At 38.5% G+C, this 18,004-nt stretch overlaps 1 protein-coding gene across 1 annotated transcript; it reads right to left on the reverse strand.

Annotated features, from left to right (window-relative positions):
- Positions 1–387: 387 nt before the first annotated feature.
- On the reverse strand, positions 388–17,235 carry BTG4 (BTG anti-proliferation factor 4). The gene is made up of 4 exons (XM_060157944.1): positions 17,063–17,235; positions 16,465–16,602; positions 1,966–2,164; positions 388–570 (listed from the first exon to the last, which is right to left on the reverse strand). Exons 1-4 carry the CDS (start codon positions 17,233–17,235, stop codon positions 388–390), a joined length of 693 nt encoding a protein of 230 aa, XP_060013927.1.
- Positions 17,236–18,004: the final 769 nt, after the last annotated feature.

Here is an 18,004-nt window from a genome sequence, read left to right on the forward strand (position 1 = left end):
TTTTTTTAATGGCTAATGAAAAACAAGAACTTTTAAAACTTTCTTGCAACAAACTCAACTAAGAAGGTATTAAAAACACAGCACGTTTATTTAAACTGTTACTCTTCATAATGCATTGAATCTTATTACAGGTCAATATCTTCATTCTATTACCTTATTGGGTACATTCATTTGTGTTATATAAACCTTCATTTAAAATTAAAGAATTAAAAGTACAGCTAAGAACACAGTCATGATCTGCATGAGAGGATTCACCATCATGCACCCTAGTCCCTAATGTGGTTATTTTTTCTGTTTCCTGGGCCTCTCGAGCTTAGACTTGTTTTCATTTCAGAGAAAATAAAGTAGCTCTGCTGAGCTCTACTCCGCGAGGGCCCAGCCGCTGCACTATCGGTGTGTGTTGACCCAGTGGTACCTGTCCACCCGGTGCCCAGCAGCAGGCCTGTGACCCTTAGGGATCTTATGCAATGCATGATAAGCATTTCCTAGGAGGCCCATTCGGCCATCCCCCATATTGCTTTTGTGCGGGATATGGAACCAAGATTGAAAGGGCTGTTTCAAGTTTTCAACCTGGGGAGAAAAAAAGAAGAAAAAAGGAGCATGATGATTTTCTGTAAACTGATAAGCCACTTCTAAGGATTAAATATAAACCCATAACTCACAGGTTCAACTTTTCAAAAGCATAGGAAATACAAATGAATAGAAATCAAAGTAGATCCTTATCTTTGGAAAATTGAGTTGCATTTTAGGGTATGAAGTAAGTCACTTCATATCTTTTAACAAAATTCTTTAGTCCAACCAAGAATTTTAAAAACAAAAAATTTATAAATTTACTCAAATTAGTATATATTCCTGTGTCTTCTCCTACCTGATCCCCGCCTCGCTCAACCCAAAACTATCTAATCACAATCTCTGGGGTTGAGGTCTAGAAACATCCATCTTAAACATCTCAGATGACCAATATAAATGTTTTGCAGACTACACTTTCAAAGGACATTGTTCTAAAAGAATATAGCTGACTACAGATCTGATCCTTAGATTAAGAAGATCTCTCTAAGCATAAAAATAGAATTAAGGGCAAACATTTTACTACATAATTTTAAACTTTACATATAGAACTAAATATAAACTACATATATAGTTTAGAAAACTAAACAAACTAGGGGAAAAAGGTTTTCCAGTAATATGACAAGGGGTTAAAATATTTCTAACCTTTGAAAAGCCTTTAATAACACATTAGGACCTCAAATGATAAATGGGTGAAGGAGAAAAAATTCATAAGACAGTAATTAACTACAACACTTAGGTACATGGAGTTTTTGTTTTAATGTTTAATTTAATTAATAAAAATGATATTTTTCAATGAGAATACCCAATTTTAGGGAAAATGATAAACACTTTCACATAGAGCTGGTAAGACTACAAACAAAGACATCTTTCTAGAAGGTACTTTGTCCTGTGTTAAGAACTCATAAAATATTCATACACGATGACCCAGTAATTACATGTCTGAGAATCAAATCTCTAGAAATAACTTAGAATTCTGACATCTCTGTAAAAATTAGCTTTTTTAATATCACAACAATGTGAAAACAACCTAGATGTCTTCCAATAATACATTAGCTAAATAAATTATAAGGGAAGCAAATGATTTAAAATGTAAAATATTTAAATTGCTTTAACGTGTCAATACATAAGTGATTAAGAAAACAAATTTACATACATACAAAGGGTCAGAGATTCTCCCTAAATCAGTGTGCACTCAGCCAAGTAGAGGGTATAAAGAAAGAGAAGGAAGAAAAAAAGACAGAAAAGGTTTTGCCAGAATATTATTATTGTGATTTTAATCTTTATAATCTTTCCATATTTTCCAATTATTTGTTTCTTTGCTTTTACAGTGAGCATACTCTTTTTAGAATTAGAGTAGAAAAAAAATGTACAGAGAAGAAATGGAGAACAATTTACCTGATAAATACTCTTTGGATTTCTGACTTTAGGAATTATCTGAGGTTCTTTGTTACAACTTTCTTCATCAGAGGAAGTGCCAGAGGAGTAGTCTAATGTGGCTCTATTAACAGCATCACTGATTTGTTGGGATAATTCCCATTCCTCCCATCTGTCTTTGAAAGAAGCAATTGTAAATGGATGATTTTTCTCACCATACCTAAATAGGAAAGGAAAATAAAGCATTCATTAGGGATTCAAATTCTCACAGGTTTTATCTCTAATCTTTTCTGGAAACAACTCAGTAATTTACAAGAAGAGCTACTTTAAAAAAAAAGAAAACAAATTCTCAAAGCTTGGCCAAGATAGTGGAGTAGGAAGATCCTGGGCCTACCTCCTCTCATGGGCACACCAAGATTACAACTATCTAGAGAGCAACTATTGATGAGAGACTGGAATCTAGCAGAAAAGATTTCTACAACTAAAGTTATAGAGAAGGAACCACAATGAGACCAGTAAGAGGGGCAGAGTCATGGTATAGGTCAGACCCATACCCCTGGGTGGGCAACACACAAGTGGGGGGCTAATTACAGTTGTAGAGGTTCTCCCGAAGAAGCAATGGGTCTGAGCCCCACATGGAGCTTCCCAGACCAGGGATACTGTACCAGGAAGAGGAGCCCCCAGAATGCTTAGCTTTGAATGCCAGTGGGGCTTACTTTGGGAAAGTCAGAGGGCTGTGGGAAATAGAGATGCCACTCGTAAAGGGCCCACACAAAATCTCCAGGACCCAGGGCAGAAGCAGTAATTTGAAAGGAGCCTGGGTCAGACCCACCAGCTGATCTTGGAGAGCTTCCTGGAGAGGCAGGGGGCAACTTGAGCTCATCCTGGGGACACAGACACTGACAGCAACCATTTTGGGGAGCTTGTTCTACCACGTGGACATTCGTGCTGGCAAGTGCCATTTTGAAATCCTTCCTCTAGCTTATTAGCACCAGGACCCAGACCCACCCATCAGCCCTTCAGCACCAGTGCTGAGATGCCTCAGGCCAAGCAACTAGCTAGGTGGGAAAACAGCTCCACCTACTAGCAGGTACACGGCCTTAAGACCCCCTGAGCCCACAGCTGCCCCAGGATGCAGCACTGTCCAACAGAGGGCCCAGGGCCTGGCCCCACACACCAGTGCACCAGCACTAGCCCCAGGACCCACAGGGCCCTGCAGGCAGAGATCCCAGGACCCAGCTCTGCCTACCAGTGGGAAGGAATCGGCCCCAGGATACCCTGGACACTGACCCCACCACCACCAAGGAGCCAGGGCCAGCCCAGGGAGGAACCTCACCCACGAGTGGACATCCTCAAGACCCCTGGGCCCTGGCTTCCCAGCCCACCCACCAGCAGGCTAACATCAGCTCCAAGATCACCTGAGCCCAGACCCCATCTACCAACAGGCCAACACTAGCTCTGAGACACCTTGGGTCCCTCAGCCAGCCATTCGGGGATCCAGCCCCACCTACCAGCAAGCAAAAACAAGCTTTGGGACACCTCAGACCCTGTAGCCAGCTATGTCAGGGAGCTGCCCCACCCCCCCAGCCGGCCTATACCAGCTAACTCTAGGACCCACAGGCCCTGCAGCCAGAAATTTCAGGACTCAGCTCTAGTGAGCCAGTGAGCCAACACTAGCCCCTGCACCCTCTCAACCACCGCCCAACCCACTGGCAGGCCAACACCAGCTCCAGGACACCGTGAACTCCTCGGCCAGCCACCTTGGGATCCAGCCCCATTCACCAATGGGCCAGCACCAACTCTGAGACACTCCAGAATGCACAACCAGTTGTATCAGGAACTGACCCTACCCACCAGCAGGCTGACACTAGAACTGGAAACCTCAGCCCCACAACCACCAAGGCCAGAACCCAGCTCTGCCCATCAGTGAGCCAGCACTAGCCCCAGGACCCCCTTCCCCATGGTTCCACAGCCAGTTTCCTAATGACCCAACCTCACAACCAGCAGCTGGCAGCCTCCATACATGGCAGGGCCCGGCAACCAACCAGATCGGGGACCAGCCCCACCTACTAGACCACCCACAGTAGTCAGTCCACCACAACATAAGGACCCACACATCCTACATAGGGGGCACCCCTAGAGCATATAGTTCTGGTGACCAGAGGGGAGTACACTGCTGGGATGCACAGGATGTCTCCTACAAAAGGCTACTTCTCGAAAGCCAGGAAATGTTATCAACCAACCAGATACATAGAAATAAAAACAAATTAGGCAAAATGAGGAAACAGAGGAACATGTTCCAAATGAAGGAATGGGATAAAACCCCAGAAGAAGAATTAAGTGGAGAAAGGTAATCTACCCAATAAAGAGTTGAAGGTAATGATCATAAAGAAGAACAAAGAACTTGGGAGAAGAATGTAGGGAAATAGAAGTTAAACAAAGAGTTAGAAGATACAGAGAAGAACAAAGCAGAACTGGAGAATTTCACTGAAGTGAAAATACAGTAGAAGGAATCAACAGTAGACTAGATGATACAGAGGAACAGATCAGTGAGCTGGAAGACAGAGTAATAGAAATCACTGAAGCTGAAACAGAAAAAAAGAATAAAAAGAAATTAGAATACTTTAAGAGATCTCTGGAAAAACACCAAGAATGCTAACATTCGCGTTATAGGGATCCTAGAAGGAGAAAAGAAAAAGGGTCAGAGAATATATTTGAAGACATATAGCTGAAACCTTCCCTACCTGGCAGAGGAAACAGATATCCAGGTCCAGGAAACACAGAGAGCCTCAAACAGGATCAACCCAAGGAGGACCGCACCAAGATACATTGTAATTAAAATGGCAAAAATTAAAGATAAAGAGAGGATATTAAAAGCAAGAAAAAAGCAACAGGTTGCATGTAAGGGGACTCCCCATAAAGCTATCAGCTGACTTTTCAGCAGAAACTCTGCAGGTTAGAAGGGTGTGTTGCAGTATATTTAAAGTGATGAAATGAAAAACCTATGGCCAAGAATATTCTACTTGGCAAGGCTTACCCTCAGATTTGAAAGAGAGATCAAAAGTTTTACAGATGAGCAAAAGCTAAAAGAGTCCAGCATCACCAAAGCAGCTTTACAAGAAATGTTAAAAGGGGCTTCGCTAAGCAAAAAAGAAAAACCACAACTAGAAACATGAAAATTACGAAAGGAAAAAGCTCATTGGTAAAGGCAAAATATACAATAAAGGCAGTAAGATCAACCACATACAAAGCTAATAGGAAGGTTAAAAGACAAAAGTAGTAAAATTGCCTAGATCTGCAATAAGTAGTTAAGGGATACACAAAAGAATTAGATGGAAAATATGATGTGAAAAAACAGTAATCATGAGGGGAGAGGAGTAAAAATGCAGGGTTGTTAAAATGCATTTGAAATTAAGAGATGAGCAATTTAAATAATCACATATATAGATTGCTATATATAAACCTCATAGTAACCAAAAATTAAAATCCATAATAGATACACAAAAAACAGAAAGAAATTTGAACATAACACTAAAGATAGTCATCAAATAACGAGGGAAGAGAGAAAAGAAGAAAGGAACAAAATAACTACAAAAACAACACCAAAACAATTAATAAACTGTCTGTAAGTACATACCAATCAATAATTACGTTAAACGTAACTGGAATAAACGTTCTAATCAAAAGATATAGAGTGACTGAAGATACAAAAACAATATTCATATATATGCTGTCTACAAGAAACTCACTTCATATCTAAAGACACACATACACTGAAAGTGAGAGGACAGGAAAAGGTATACCATGTAAATAGAAATGAAAAGAAAGCCAGGGTAGCAATACTTACACCAGACAAAGTAGACTCTAAGACAAAGTAGACTTTAAAACAAAAACTGTAACAAGAGACAAAGAAGGACATTACATAATGATCAAGGGATCAATCCAAGAAGAAGGTATAACAATTGTAAATATATATGCACCCAACATAGGAGCACCTAAATATGTAAAGTTAATATTAACAGAGATACAGGGACAACTTGACAGTAACACAATAATACTAGGGGACTTTAACTCCCCACTTATATCAATGGACAGATCATCCAGACAGAAAATAAAGAGGGAAACACTAGCCTTAAATGACACAGTAGACCAAATGGACCTAACAGATATCTACAGGGCATTCCATCCAAAAGCAGCAGAATACACATTCTTTTCAAGTGTACATGGAACATTCTCCAGGACAAATCATATGCTAGGCCACAAATCAACTCTCAGTACATTTAAGAAGACTGAAATCATATTGAGCATCTTTTCTGACACAATGCTACAAAACTAGAAATCACTATAAGAAAACTGAAAAAAAAAACCCACAAACATGTAAAGGCTAAACAATATAAACTAAACAACCAATGGATCGTTGAAGAAATCAAAGAGGAAATCAAAAAATACCTGGAGACAAATGAAAACAAAAACACAATGATCCAAAAATCTATGGGATGTAGCAAAGTAGTTCTAAGAGGGAAGTTTATAGTGATACAAGCCTACCTTGGGAAACAAAAGTCTCAAACAGCCTAACCTTACATCAAAAGAAACTAGAAGAAGACAAATAAAGTCCAAAGTTGTTAGAAGGAAAGAAATTATAAATATCAGAGCAGAAATGAAATAGAGACAAAAAACAAACAAAAAAATAGATCAATGAAACTAAGAGGTGGTTCTTTGAAAAGATAAACAAAATTGATAAACCTTTAGCCAAATTCATCAAGAGAAAAAGAGAAGGCCCAAATCAATAAAATCAGAAATAAAAAAGAAGTTACAAACAATAAAAAGATCACAAGAGATTACTATGAATAACCATATGCAAATAAAATGGACAACCTAGAAGAAATGGACAAATTCCTAGAACTGTACAATCTCCCAAGACTGAACCAGGCTGAAATAGAAAACATGAACAGACCAATTACCAGTAATGAAATTGAATTAATAATGGAAAAAAAAAAAAGAAACTCCCAACAAACAAAATTCCAGAACCAGACAGCTTTACAGGTGAGTTCTAGCAAACATTTAGAGAAGAGTGAACACCTATCCTTCTCAAACTCTTCCAAAAAATTGCAGAGGAAGGAATACTTCCAAACTCATTCTATGAGGCCACATCACCCTGATACCAAAACCAGACAAAGATATCACAGAAAAAAATTACAGGTCAGTATCACTGATGAACATAGATGCAAAAATCCTCAACAAAATATTAGCAAATCAAATCCAACAATACATTAAAAGGATCATACACCATGTCAAGTGGGATTTATCCCAGGAATGCAAGGATGGTTCAATAACCACAAATCAATGCAATACATCACATTAACAAGTTGAATAAAAGATCCTATTATCATCTCAATAGATGTACAAAAACCTTTCAACACTATTCAACATTCATTTATAATAAAAACTCTCCACAAAGTGGGTATAGAGGGAACATCTCTCAACATAACAAAGGCCATATATGGTAAGTCCACAGCTAACATCATACTCATCATAAAAAGTTGACAGCATTTTCTCTAGGATCAGAACAAGACAAAGATACCGACTCGCACCTCTTTTATTCAACATAGTATTCAAAACTCTAGACACAGCAATCTGACAAGAAAAAGAAAAGGAATCCAAATTGGAAAGGAAGAAGTAAAACTGTCACTGTTTGCAGATGACATGATAGTATACATAGAAAATCCTAAAGATACCACCAGAAAACAATTTGGTAAAATTGCAGAATACAAAACTAGTATACAGAAATTTGTTGCAGAAATCTGTTACATTTCTACACACTAACAATGAACTATCAGAAAGAAATTAAGAAAACAATCTCATTTACCATCACATCAAAAAGAATAAAATACCTAAGAATAAATCTAACTAAGAAGGTAAAAAGATCTGTACTCAGAAATTTATAAAACTCTGATGAAAGAAACTGAAGACAAAAACAGATGGAAAGACATACCATGTTCATGGATTGGAAGAATTAATATTGTTAAAATAACCATAATACCCAAGGCGATCTACAGATTCAATGCCATCCCTATCAAAATACTAATGGCATTTTTCACAGAACTATAGCAAATAATTCTAAGATTTGTATGAAAACACAAAAGACCCCAAATAGCCAAAGCAATCTTGAGAAAGAACAGAGCTGGAGGTATCAAGCTCCTGCACTTCAGCCTATATTACAAAACTCTGGTAATCAAAACAGTATGATACTGGTACAAAAATAGACATATAGATCAGTGGAAGAGAACAGAGAGCCCAGAAATAAACCCATGCACCTATGGTTAATTAATCTATGACAGAGAGGCAAGAATATACAATGGGGAAAAGACAGTCTCTTCAATAAGTGGTGCTGGGACAACAGGGCAGCTACAAGTAGACAATGAAATTATAACAGTTTTCCACACATATAAACAATAAACTCAAAATGGATTAAAGACCTATATGTAAGACTGCAAACCACGTAAACCCCTAGATGAAAACATAGGCAGAAACCTAATATAAATTGTAGTAATATTTTGTTTTGGATGTGTCTCCTAAGGCAAAGAAAACAAAAATAAACAAATAGGACCCAATTAAACTTAAAAGCTTTTGCACAGCAAAGGAAACCATCAAGAAAGCAAAAAGATAACCTACTGAATGGAAGAAAATATTTCCAAATAACATAACTGACAAGGAATTAATATCTACAATATACAACTCAATATGAAAAAAACAACAACAAGCAAACAACCCAGTCAAAAAATGGACAGATAGGATTGGTTCAAGATGACAGAGTAGAAGGACATGCTCTCACTCCCTTTTGTGAGAGCACCGGAATCACAACTAAGTGCTGAACAATCATCGACAGGAAGACACTGGAACTCACCAAAAAAGATACCCGACAATCAAAGACAAAGGAGAAGCCACAGTGACATGGTAGGAGGGGCGCAATCACAATAAAATTAAATCCCATAACTGCTGGGTGGGTGACTCACAAACTGAAGAACACTTATACCACAGAAGTCCACCCACTGGAGTGAAGGTTGTGAGCCCCACGTCAGGTTTCCCAACCTGGGCATCTGGCAACGGGAGGAGGAATTCCTAGAGAATCAGATTTTGAAGGCTAGAGGGATTTGATTGCAGGACTTCGACAGGACTGGGGGAAACAGAGACTCCACCCTTGGAGGGCACACAGAAAGTAGTGTGCGCATCGGGACCCAGGAGAAGGAGCAGTGACCTCATAGGAGACTGAACAAGACCTACCTGCTAGTGTTGGAGGGTCTCCTGCAGAGGCAGAGGGTGTCTATGTTTCACCATGAGGACAAGGACACTGGCAGCAGAAGTTCTAGGAAGTACTCCTTGGTGCGAGCCCTCCAGAGTCTGTCATTAGCCTCACCAAAGAGCCCAGGTAGGCTCCAGTGCTGGGGCATCTCAGGCCAAACACTCAACAGGAAGGGAACCCAGCCCCACCCATCAGCAGATATGCAGATTAAAGTTTTACTGAGCTCTGCCCACCAGAGAAACACCCAGCTCTACCTACCAGTAGCCCCTCCCATCAGGAAACTTGCACAAGCCTCTTGGATAGCCTCATCCACCAGAGGGCAGACAGCAGAAGCAAGAAGAACTACAATCCTGCAGCCTGTGGAACAAAAACCACAATCACAGAAAGACAAGATGAAAAGGCAGAGGGTTATGTACCAGATAAAGGAACAAGATAAAACCCCACAAAAATAACTAAATGAAGTGGAGATAGGCAACATTCCAGAAAAAGAATTCAGAATACTGATAGTGAAGATGATCCAGGACCTCAGAAAAAGAATGGAGGCAAAGATCGAGAAGATGCAAGAAACGTTTAACAAAGACCTAGAAGAATTAAAGAACACACAAACAGAGAGGACCAATACAATAACTGAAAAGAAAAATACACTAGAAAGAATCAATAGCAGAATAACTGAGGCAGAAGAACGGATAAGTGACCTGGAAGACAGAATGGTGAAATTCACTGCTGTGGAACAAAATAAAGAAAAAAGAATGAAAAGAAATGAAGACAGCCTAAGAGACCTCTGGGACAACATTAAATGCAAAAACATTGGCATTATAGAGATCCCAGAAGAAGAGAGAGAGAAAGAACCCTATAAAATATTTGAAGAGATTATAGTCGAAAACTTCCCGAACATGGGAAGGGAAATAGTCACCCAAGTCCAGGAAGCGCAGAGAGTGCCATACAGGATAAACCCAAGGAGAAACATGCTGAGGCACATAGTAATCAAATTGGCAAAAATTAAAGACAAAGAAAAATTATTGAAAGCAGCAAGGGAAAAACAACAAATACCATACAAGGGAACTCCCATAAGGTTAACAGCTGATTTCTCAGCAGAAACTCTACAAGCCAGAAGGGAGTGGCATGACATATTTAAAGTGATGAAAGGGAAGAACCTACAACCAAGATTACTCTACCCAGCAAGGATCTCATTCAGATTCAATGGAGAAATCAAAAGCTTTACAGGCAAGCAAAAGCTAAGAGAATTCAGCACCACCAAACCAGCTCTACAACAAATGCTAAAGGAACTTCTCTAAGTGGGAAAAAAAAGACAAGAAAAGGACCTACAAAAACAAACCCAAAACAATTAAGAAAATGGTTATAAGAACATACATATCGATAATTACCTTAAACGCGAATGGATTAAATGCTCCAACCAAAAGACACAGGCTTGCTGAAAGGATACAAAAACAAGACCCATATATATGCTGTCTACAAGAGACCCACCTCAGACCTAGGGACACATACAGACTGAAAGTGAGGGAATGGAAAAAGATATTCCATGCAAATGGAAATCAAAAGAAAGCTGGAGTAGCAATACTCATATCAGATAAAATAGACTTTAAAATAAAGACTGTTACAAGAGACAAGGAAGGACACTACATAATGATCAAGGGATCAACCCAAGAAGAAGATATAACAATTATAAATATATATGCACCCAACATAGGAGCACCTCAATACATAAGGCAACTGCTATCAGCTCTAAAAGAGGAAATCAACAGTAACTCAATAACAGTGGGAGACTTTAACAACTCACTTACACCAATGGACAGATCATCCAAAGAGAAAATTAATAAGGAAACACAACCTTTAAATGACACAATAGACCAGATAGATTTAATTGATATTTATAGGACATTCCATCCAAAAACTGCAGATTACACTTTCTTATCAAGTGCGCACAGAACATTCTCCAGGATAGATCACATCTTGGGTCACAAATCAAGCCTCAGTAAATTTAAGAAAATTGAAATCATATCAAGCATCTTTTCTGATCACAACACTATGAGATTAGAAATCAATTACAGGGAACAAAAAATAAAACACACTGACACATGGAGGCTAAACACTATGTTACTAAATAGCCAAGAGGTTACTGAAGAAATCAAAGAGGAAATTAAAAAATACCTAGAAACAAATGACAGTGAAAACATGATGATCCAAAACCTATGGGATGCAGCAAAAGGAATTCTAAGAGGGAAGTTTATAGCAATACAATTCTACCTCAAGAAACAACAAACATTGCAAATACACAATCTAACATTACACCTAAAGGAACTAGAGAAAGTAGAACAAAAAACCTAATGTTACGGGCTTCCCTGGTGGCGCAGTGGTTGAGGGTCCGCCTGCTGATGCAGGGGACACAGGTTTGTGCCCCGGTCTGGGAAGATCCCACATGCCGTGAAGCGGCTGGACCCGTGAGCCATGGCCACTGAGCCTGCACGTCCGGAGCCTGTGCTCTGCAACAGGAGAGGCCACAACAGTGAGAGGCAGGCCCGCATACTGCAAAAAAAAAAAAAAAAAAAGCAAAAACCTAATGTTAGTAGAAGGAAAGAAATCATAAATATCAGAGCAGAAAAAAATGAAAAAGAGACAAGGAAAGCAATAGCAAAGGTCAATAATATTAAAAGCTGGTTCTTTGAGAAGATAAACAAGATTGATAAACCATTAGCCAGACTCATCAAGAAAAAGAGGGAGAGGACTCAAATCAATAAAATTAGAAACGGAAAATAAGTTACAACAGACACCGCAGAAATACAAAGCATCCTAAGAGACTACTACAAGCAACTCTATGCCAATAAAATGGACAACCTGGAAGAAATGGACAAATTCTTAGAAATGTATAACCTTCCAAGACTGAGCGAGGAAGAAATAGAAAATATGAACAGACCAGTCACAAGTAATGAAATTGAAACTGTGATTAAAAATCTCCCAACAAACAAAGGTACACGACCAGATGGCTTTACAGGTGAATCTATCAAACAATTAGAGAGGAGCTAACACCCATCCTTCTCAAACTCTTCCAAAAATTGCAGAGGAAGGAACACTCTCAAACTCATTCTGTGAGGCCACCATCACCCTGATACCAAAACCAGACAAAGGTACTACAAAAAAAGAAAATTACAGACCAATACCACTGATGAATATAGATGCAAAAATCCTCAACAAAATACTAGCAAACAGAATCCAACAAAACATTTAAAGGATCATACACCACGATCAAGTGGGATTTATCCCAGGGATGCAAGGATTCTTCAATATACGCAAATCAATCAATGTGATACACCATATTAACAAACTGAAGAAGAAAAACCATATGATCATCTCAATAGATGCAGAAAAAGCTTTTGACAAAATTCAACACACATTTATCATAAAATCTCTCCAGAAAGTGGGCAGAGGGAACCTACCTCAACATAATAAAAGCCATATATGACAAACCCACAGCAAACATCATTCTCAATGGTGGAAAACTGAAAGCATTTCCTCTAAAATCAGGAAGAAGACAAGGAGGTCCACTCTCACCACTATTATTCAACATAAAGTCCTAGCCACGGCAATCAGAGAATACAAATTGCAAAAGAAATAAAACTGTCACTGTTTGCAGATGACATGATACTATACAAAGAGAATCCTAAAGATGCCACCAGAAAACTATTAGAGCTAATCAATGAATTTGGTGAAGTTGAAGGATACAAAATTAATGCACAGAAATCTCTTGCATTCCTATACACTAATGATGAAAAATCTGAAAGAGAAATTAAGGAAACATTCCCATTTACTATTGCAACAAAAAGAATAAAATACCTAGGAATAAACCTACCTAGGGAGATAAAGGACCTGTATGCAGAAAACTATGACACTGATGAAAGAAATTAAAGATGATACCAACAGATGGAGAGATATACCATGTTCTTGGATTGGAAGACTCAATATTGTGAAAATGACTATACTACCCAAAGCAATCTACAGATTCAATGCAATCCCTATCAAATTACCAATAGCATTTATTTATTTATTTATTTTTGTGGTACACGGGCCTCTCACTGTTGTGGCCTCTCCCGTTGCGGAGCACAGGCTCCTGACGTGCAGGCTCAGTGGCCATGGCTCACGGGCCCAGCTGCTCCGCGGCATGTGGGATCTTCCCGGACCGGGGCACGAACCCGTGTCCCCTGCATCGGCAGGCGGACTCTCAACCACTGTGCCACCAGGGAAGCCCACCAATGGCATTTTTTATAGAAGTAGAACAAAAAACCTTACAATTTGTATGGAGACACAAAAGACCCCTAATAACCAAAGCAGTCTTGAGGGAAAAAAATGGAGCTGGAGGAATCAGACTCCCTGACTTCAGACGATACTATGAAGCTACAGTAATCAAGACAATATGGTACTGGCACAAAAACAGAAATACAGATCAATGGAACAGGATAGAAAGCCCAGAGATAAACCCACGCACTTATGGTCAACTAATCTATGACAAAGGAGGCAAGGATATACAATGCAGAAAAGACAGTCTCTTCAATAAGTGGTGCTGGGAAAACTGGACAGCTACATGTAAAAGAATGAAATTAGAACAGTCCCTAACACCATATACAAAAATAAACTCAAATTGGTTTAGAGACCTAAATGTAAGATGGGATACTATAAAACTCCTAGAGGAAAACATAAGAACACTCTTTGACATAAATCACAGCAAGATCTTTTTTGATCCACCTCCTAGAGTAATGGAAATAAAAACAAAAATAAACAGATGGGACCTAATGAAACTTCAAAGCTTTTGCACAGCAAAGGAAACTACAAACAAGACAAAAAGACAACCCTCAGAATGGGAGAAAATATTTGCAAACGAATCAACAGACAAAGGATTAATCTCCAACATATATAAATAGCTCATGCAGTTCAATATTAAAAGAACAAACAACCCAATCTAAAAATGGGCAGAAGACCTAAATAGACATTTCTCCAAAGAAGACATACAGATGGCCAAGAAGAACATGAAAAGCTGCTCAACATCACTAATTATTAGAAAAATGCAAATCAAAACTACAATGAGGTGTCACCTCACACCTGTCAGAATGGCCATCATCAAAAAATCTACAAACAATAAATGCTGGAGAGGGTGTGGAGAAAAGGGAACCCTGTTGCACTGTGCGTGGGAATGTAAATTGATACAGCCACTATGGAGAACAATATGGAGGTTCCTTAAAAAACTAAAAATAGAATTACCATATGACCCAAAAATACCACTGCTGGACATATACCCAGAGAAAACCATAATTCAAAAAGACACATGCACCCCAATGTTCGTTGCAGCACTATTTACAACAGCCAGGACATGGAAGCAACCTAAATGCCCATCAACACATGAATGGATAAAGAAGATGTGGTACATATATACAATGGAATATTACTCAGCCATAAAAAGGAATGAAATTGAGTCATTTGCAGAGACGTGGATGGATCTAGAGACTGTCATACAGTCTGTCATACAGAGTGAAGTAAGTCAGAAAGAGAAAAACAAATATCGTATATTAACGCATATATGTGGAACCTAGAAAAATGGTACAGATGAACCAGTTTGCAGGGCAGAAACTGAGACACAGATGTAGAGAACAAACATATGGACACCAAGGGGGTACAGTGGTGGGGGGGGGTGTGATGAATTGGGAGATTGGGATTGACATATATACACTAATAAGTATAAAATGGATAACTAATAAGAACCTGCTGTATAAAAAAATAAATAAAATAAAATTCAAAAAAAATGTTCAGAAGACCTGAATAGACATTTTTCCAAAGAAATGGACATACAAATGGCTAACAGGCACATAACGAGATGCTCAACATCTTACATTATTAGAGAAATGCAAATCAAAACAATGAGACATCACCTCACACCTGTCAGTATGGCTATCATCAAAATGTCTACAAATACCAAATGTTGGCGAGAACATGGAGAAAATGAAACCCTTGTACACTATCAGTGGGAATGTAAATTGGTGCAGCCACTATGGAAAACAGTATGGAGCTTCCTCAAATTAAAAGTAGGATTACCATATGATCCAGCAATATATATCCTAGGTATATATCCAGAAAAAAAAAAAACACTCCTGGGTACATATCCAGGAAATTTGAAAAGATGCATGCACCCCAATGTTCAGGGCAGCACTATTTACAATAGCTAAGACAGAAGCAACCCAAGTGTCCATCAACAGATGAATGGATAAAGAAGATGTGGCATGTATATATACAACTGAGTACTACTCAGCCATAAAAAAGAATGAAATTCTGCCATTTGCAGCAACATGGATGGACCTAGAGAGTATTATGCTTAGTGAAGTAAGTCAGACAGAGAAAATCAAATACTGTACTATATCATTTATATGTGGGATCTAAAAAATAAAACATATGTATATAACAAAACAGAAACAGACTCAGCAGACATAGAAAACAAACTAGTGGTTACCAGCAGGGCAAAGGGAAGTGGGGAGGGGAAAGATAGGGGTAGGTACAAACTACTATGTATAAAATAAATAAGCTACAAGGATATAGTACAGCACAGGGAATATAGCTAATGTTTTATAATAAATTTAAATGGGGTATAATCTGTAAAAACTTTGAATTACTATGTTGTATACCTGAAACTAATATAATTTTGTAAATCAACTATACTGCAATTTAAAAAAAAACAAATTGAAATGGCTTGACAGCAAAGCACATTGAGAGACATTATGACCTTCAGCTACTAATACTGTCGTAATTGGCAGGGGTCAAGGATTCTATAAAAGCTTTCTAGGAATTAACTAAGATAAAGTCAGACTACTTTCTTTCGATTCAACTGACGGACTGAATTGCTGTTGGTAAATAACTCCTCTTCCCCCTTGATACTGCCTATAATACTTGGACATTATAATCTACAGTTGGCAATATGATGCAGTGATTAAAGTCAAATTTCAAATACTATGCAAAAATCTTCGTGCTTCCCACTCCATCCACCCTAATTGGGAAGTCTGTGTTGTCTGATATAGTTTGCCTCTAGTCTTAGCCACCCTGTGCCCTCCCTGCTAATCCAGGGCTTTGGAGCATCACCTTTCACAAAGGTGCATAGAGCTGACTAAATACCCTAAGATTTCCAAGGGTCACAGAGCACACAAACTAACTCCAATGAGATTACTCACCTACAGCACACTTCAAAGGGATCTACCCATATGGTCATCTCCTTCGGAAGTCCCAGGTGAGAAAAATCCACGTTACTTTCAGCACAAGCCCTTTCTAGAATAGGATCTTTACTCTGATTATTGTTTATCCTGATACACCTTTAAAAACAAGGAAAGGGAATCAAAGACGTGGTGACAGGTACTTTAGCTGGAGAATAATGTTGTAGGCAAGAAACTCCAATACACACAGCTCCCACCTCACTCCCATCTTTCCTCAACTCCTTGGCCACCCTCCAGTTTTACAGCAAGAGTAAAATACCAACTTTTTACACAGCAACTCAGAACATGGATTCCATTACTAAGTCACACCAAAGGTTCACTGTATAACCTTCAGGGTAAACACAAGTTAGAAATTGTTTAATCCACCTCACATAAAGAGGTTTGCTCTATAGTTTTTGACTTGTACTATTACCTACCACACCTCCTTTTTTCAAGTCCAAGTTCAAACAAATAAATTTGAGCCCATAAAATTTTCATTACTTAAAGGCTGCCAACAAAATCATTGCAGGTGTTTACTGCTAACTTCTTACTTCCCTTTGCCATGCATATCAACTCTCACCTGAAGCCTTGACCTTTAGAAGGGTGATCAGAGTGCCAGTGACTTCTGTATGTTTTAAACAAGATCGTCATCAACTTTTCTGCAAAGTCTTCTATCTGTTGTTTACTCAATTTATCATGTTTTTTTGCTAATCTTGTGACAAAGAAGACTGTTGTTGCTATTTCATCTCTCATGATTCAAGAAGAGTCGACAAGTAGGTCTGCAGCCATTAAAAGGAGGCAAGAGAAATTAAACAGAAACAAGGGTCTAACTTATTATCAACATGTAACTGCCATTTGGAAACTTTATATACCTTCAATTTAAAACAGAGGTCACTTGTTAGTCTTTAATGAACTAAAAAAAAGCACATCAATACTATCAATCAACAAAACAGCCAGGAACACCAATTCCTCAACTAACCTTTAATGATTTTCAAATCATTTGAATGATTTTCAAAGAAAAAAACATCTTTTAAATACTGTAATACACTTAAACAAATGAATCACTATGCAAATTAAATGCTTTTAAAAGTCTGGACATGGGACAGTAAATTACTCCAAGTACCAGTGTTGAAAACCTATTTACAGAGAGCAAAAACATTTCAGGATACAGTAGTTCCTAAAATGCGGCTCTCAGGTTGCACGCTTTAAGTAAAAGTTAAGATTAATCAAATATATATTAAACTTGCCAGCAAAAGCTCTTTAGCCCAACAGAAAGTGGGCCAGAGTTAGAAGACACTCTCACCACACTTGTTTTGTCAGTTTTAGTCTGCAGTTTATATAAACCTGGGCCCCCAAACCTGATAGGTGTTAACCTTACACAGGTGCTGTCCTTTAGGATAATTGACAGCTTTTTCCAGGTCCCCATCAGATTGCTCCTTGGCATATGCAGAGTGGGTTCCTTACTTACAGTGTTTAAAGATCTTCAAACTGGATTTCTATCTTCTATTTTGCTCTTAAAGTC

The sequence above is a fragment of the Lagenorhynchus albirostris genome, chromosome 9 (assembly GCF_949774975.1).
Source record: "Lagenorhynchus albirostris chromosome 9, mLagAlb1.1, whole genome shotgun sequence".
In the NCBI taxonomy this organism is placed as follows: domain Eukaryota; kingdom Metazoa; phylum Chordata; class Mammalia; order Artiodactyla; family Delphinidae; genus Lagenorhynchus; species Lagenorhynchus albirostris.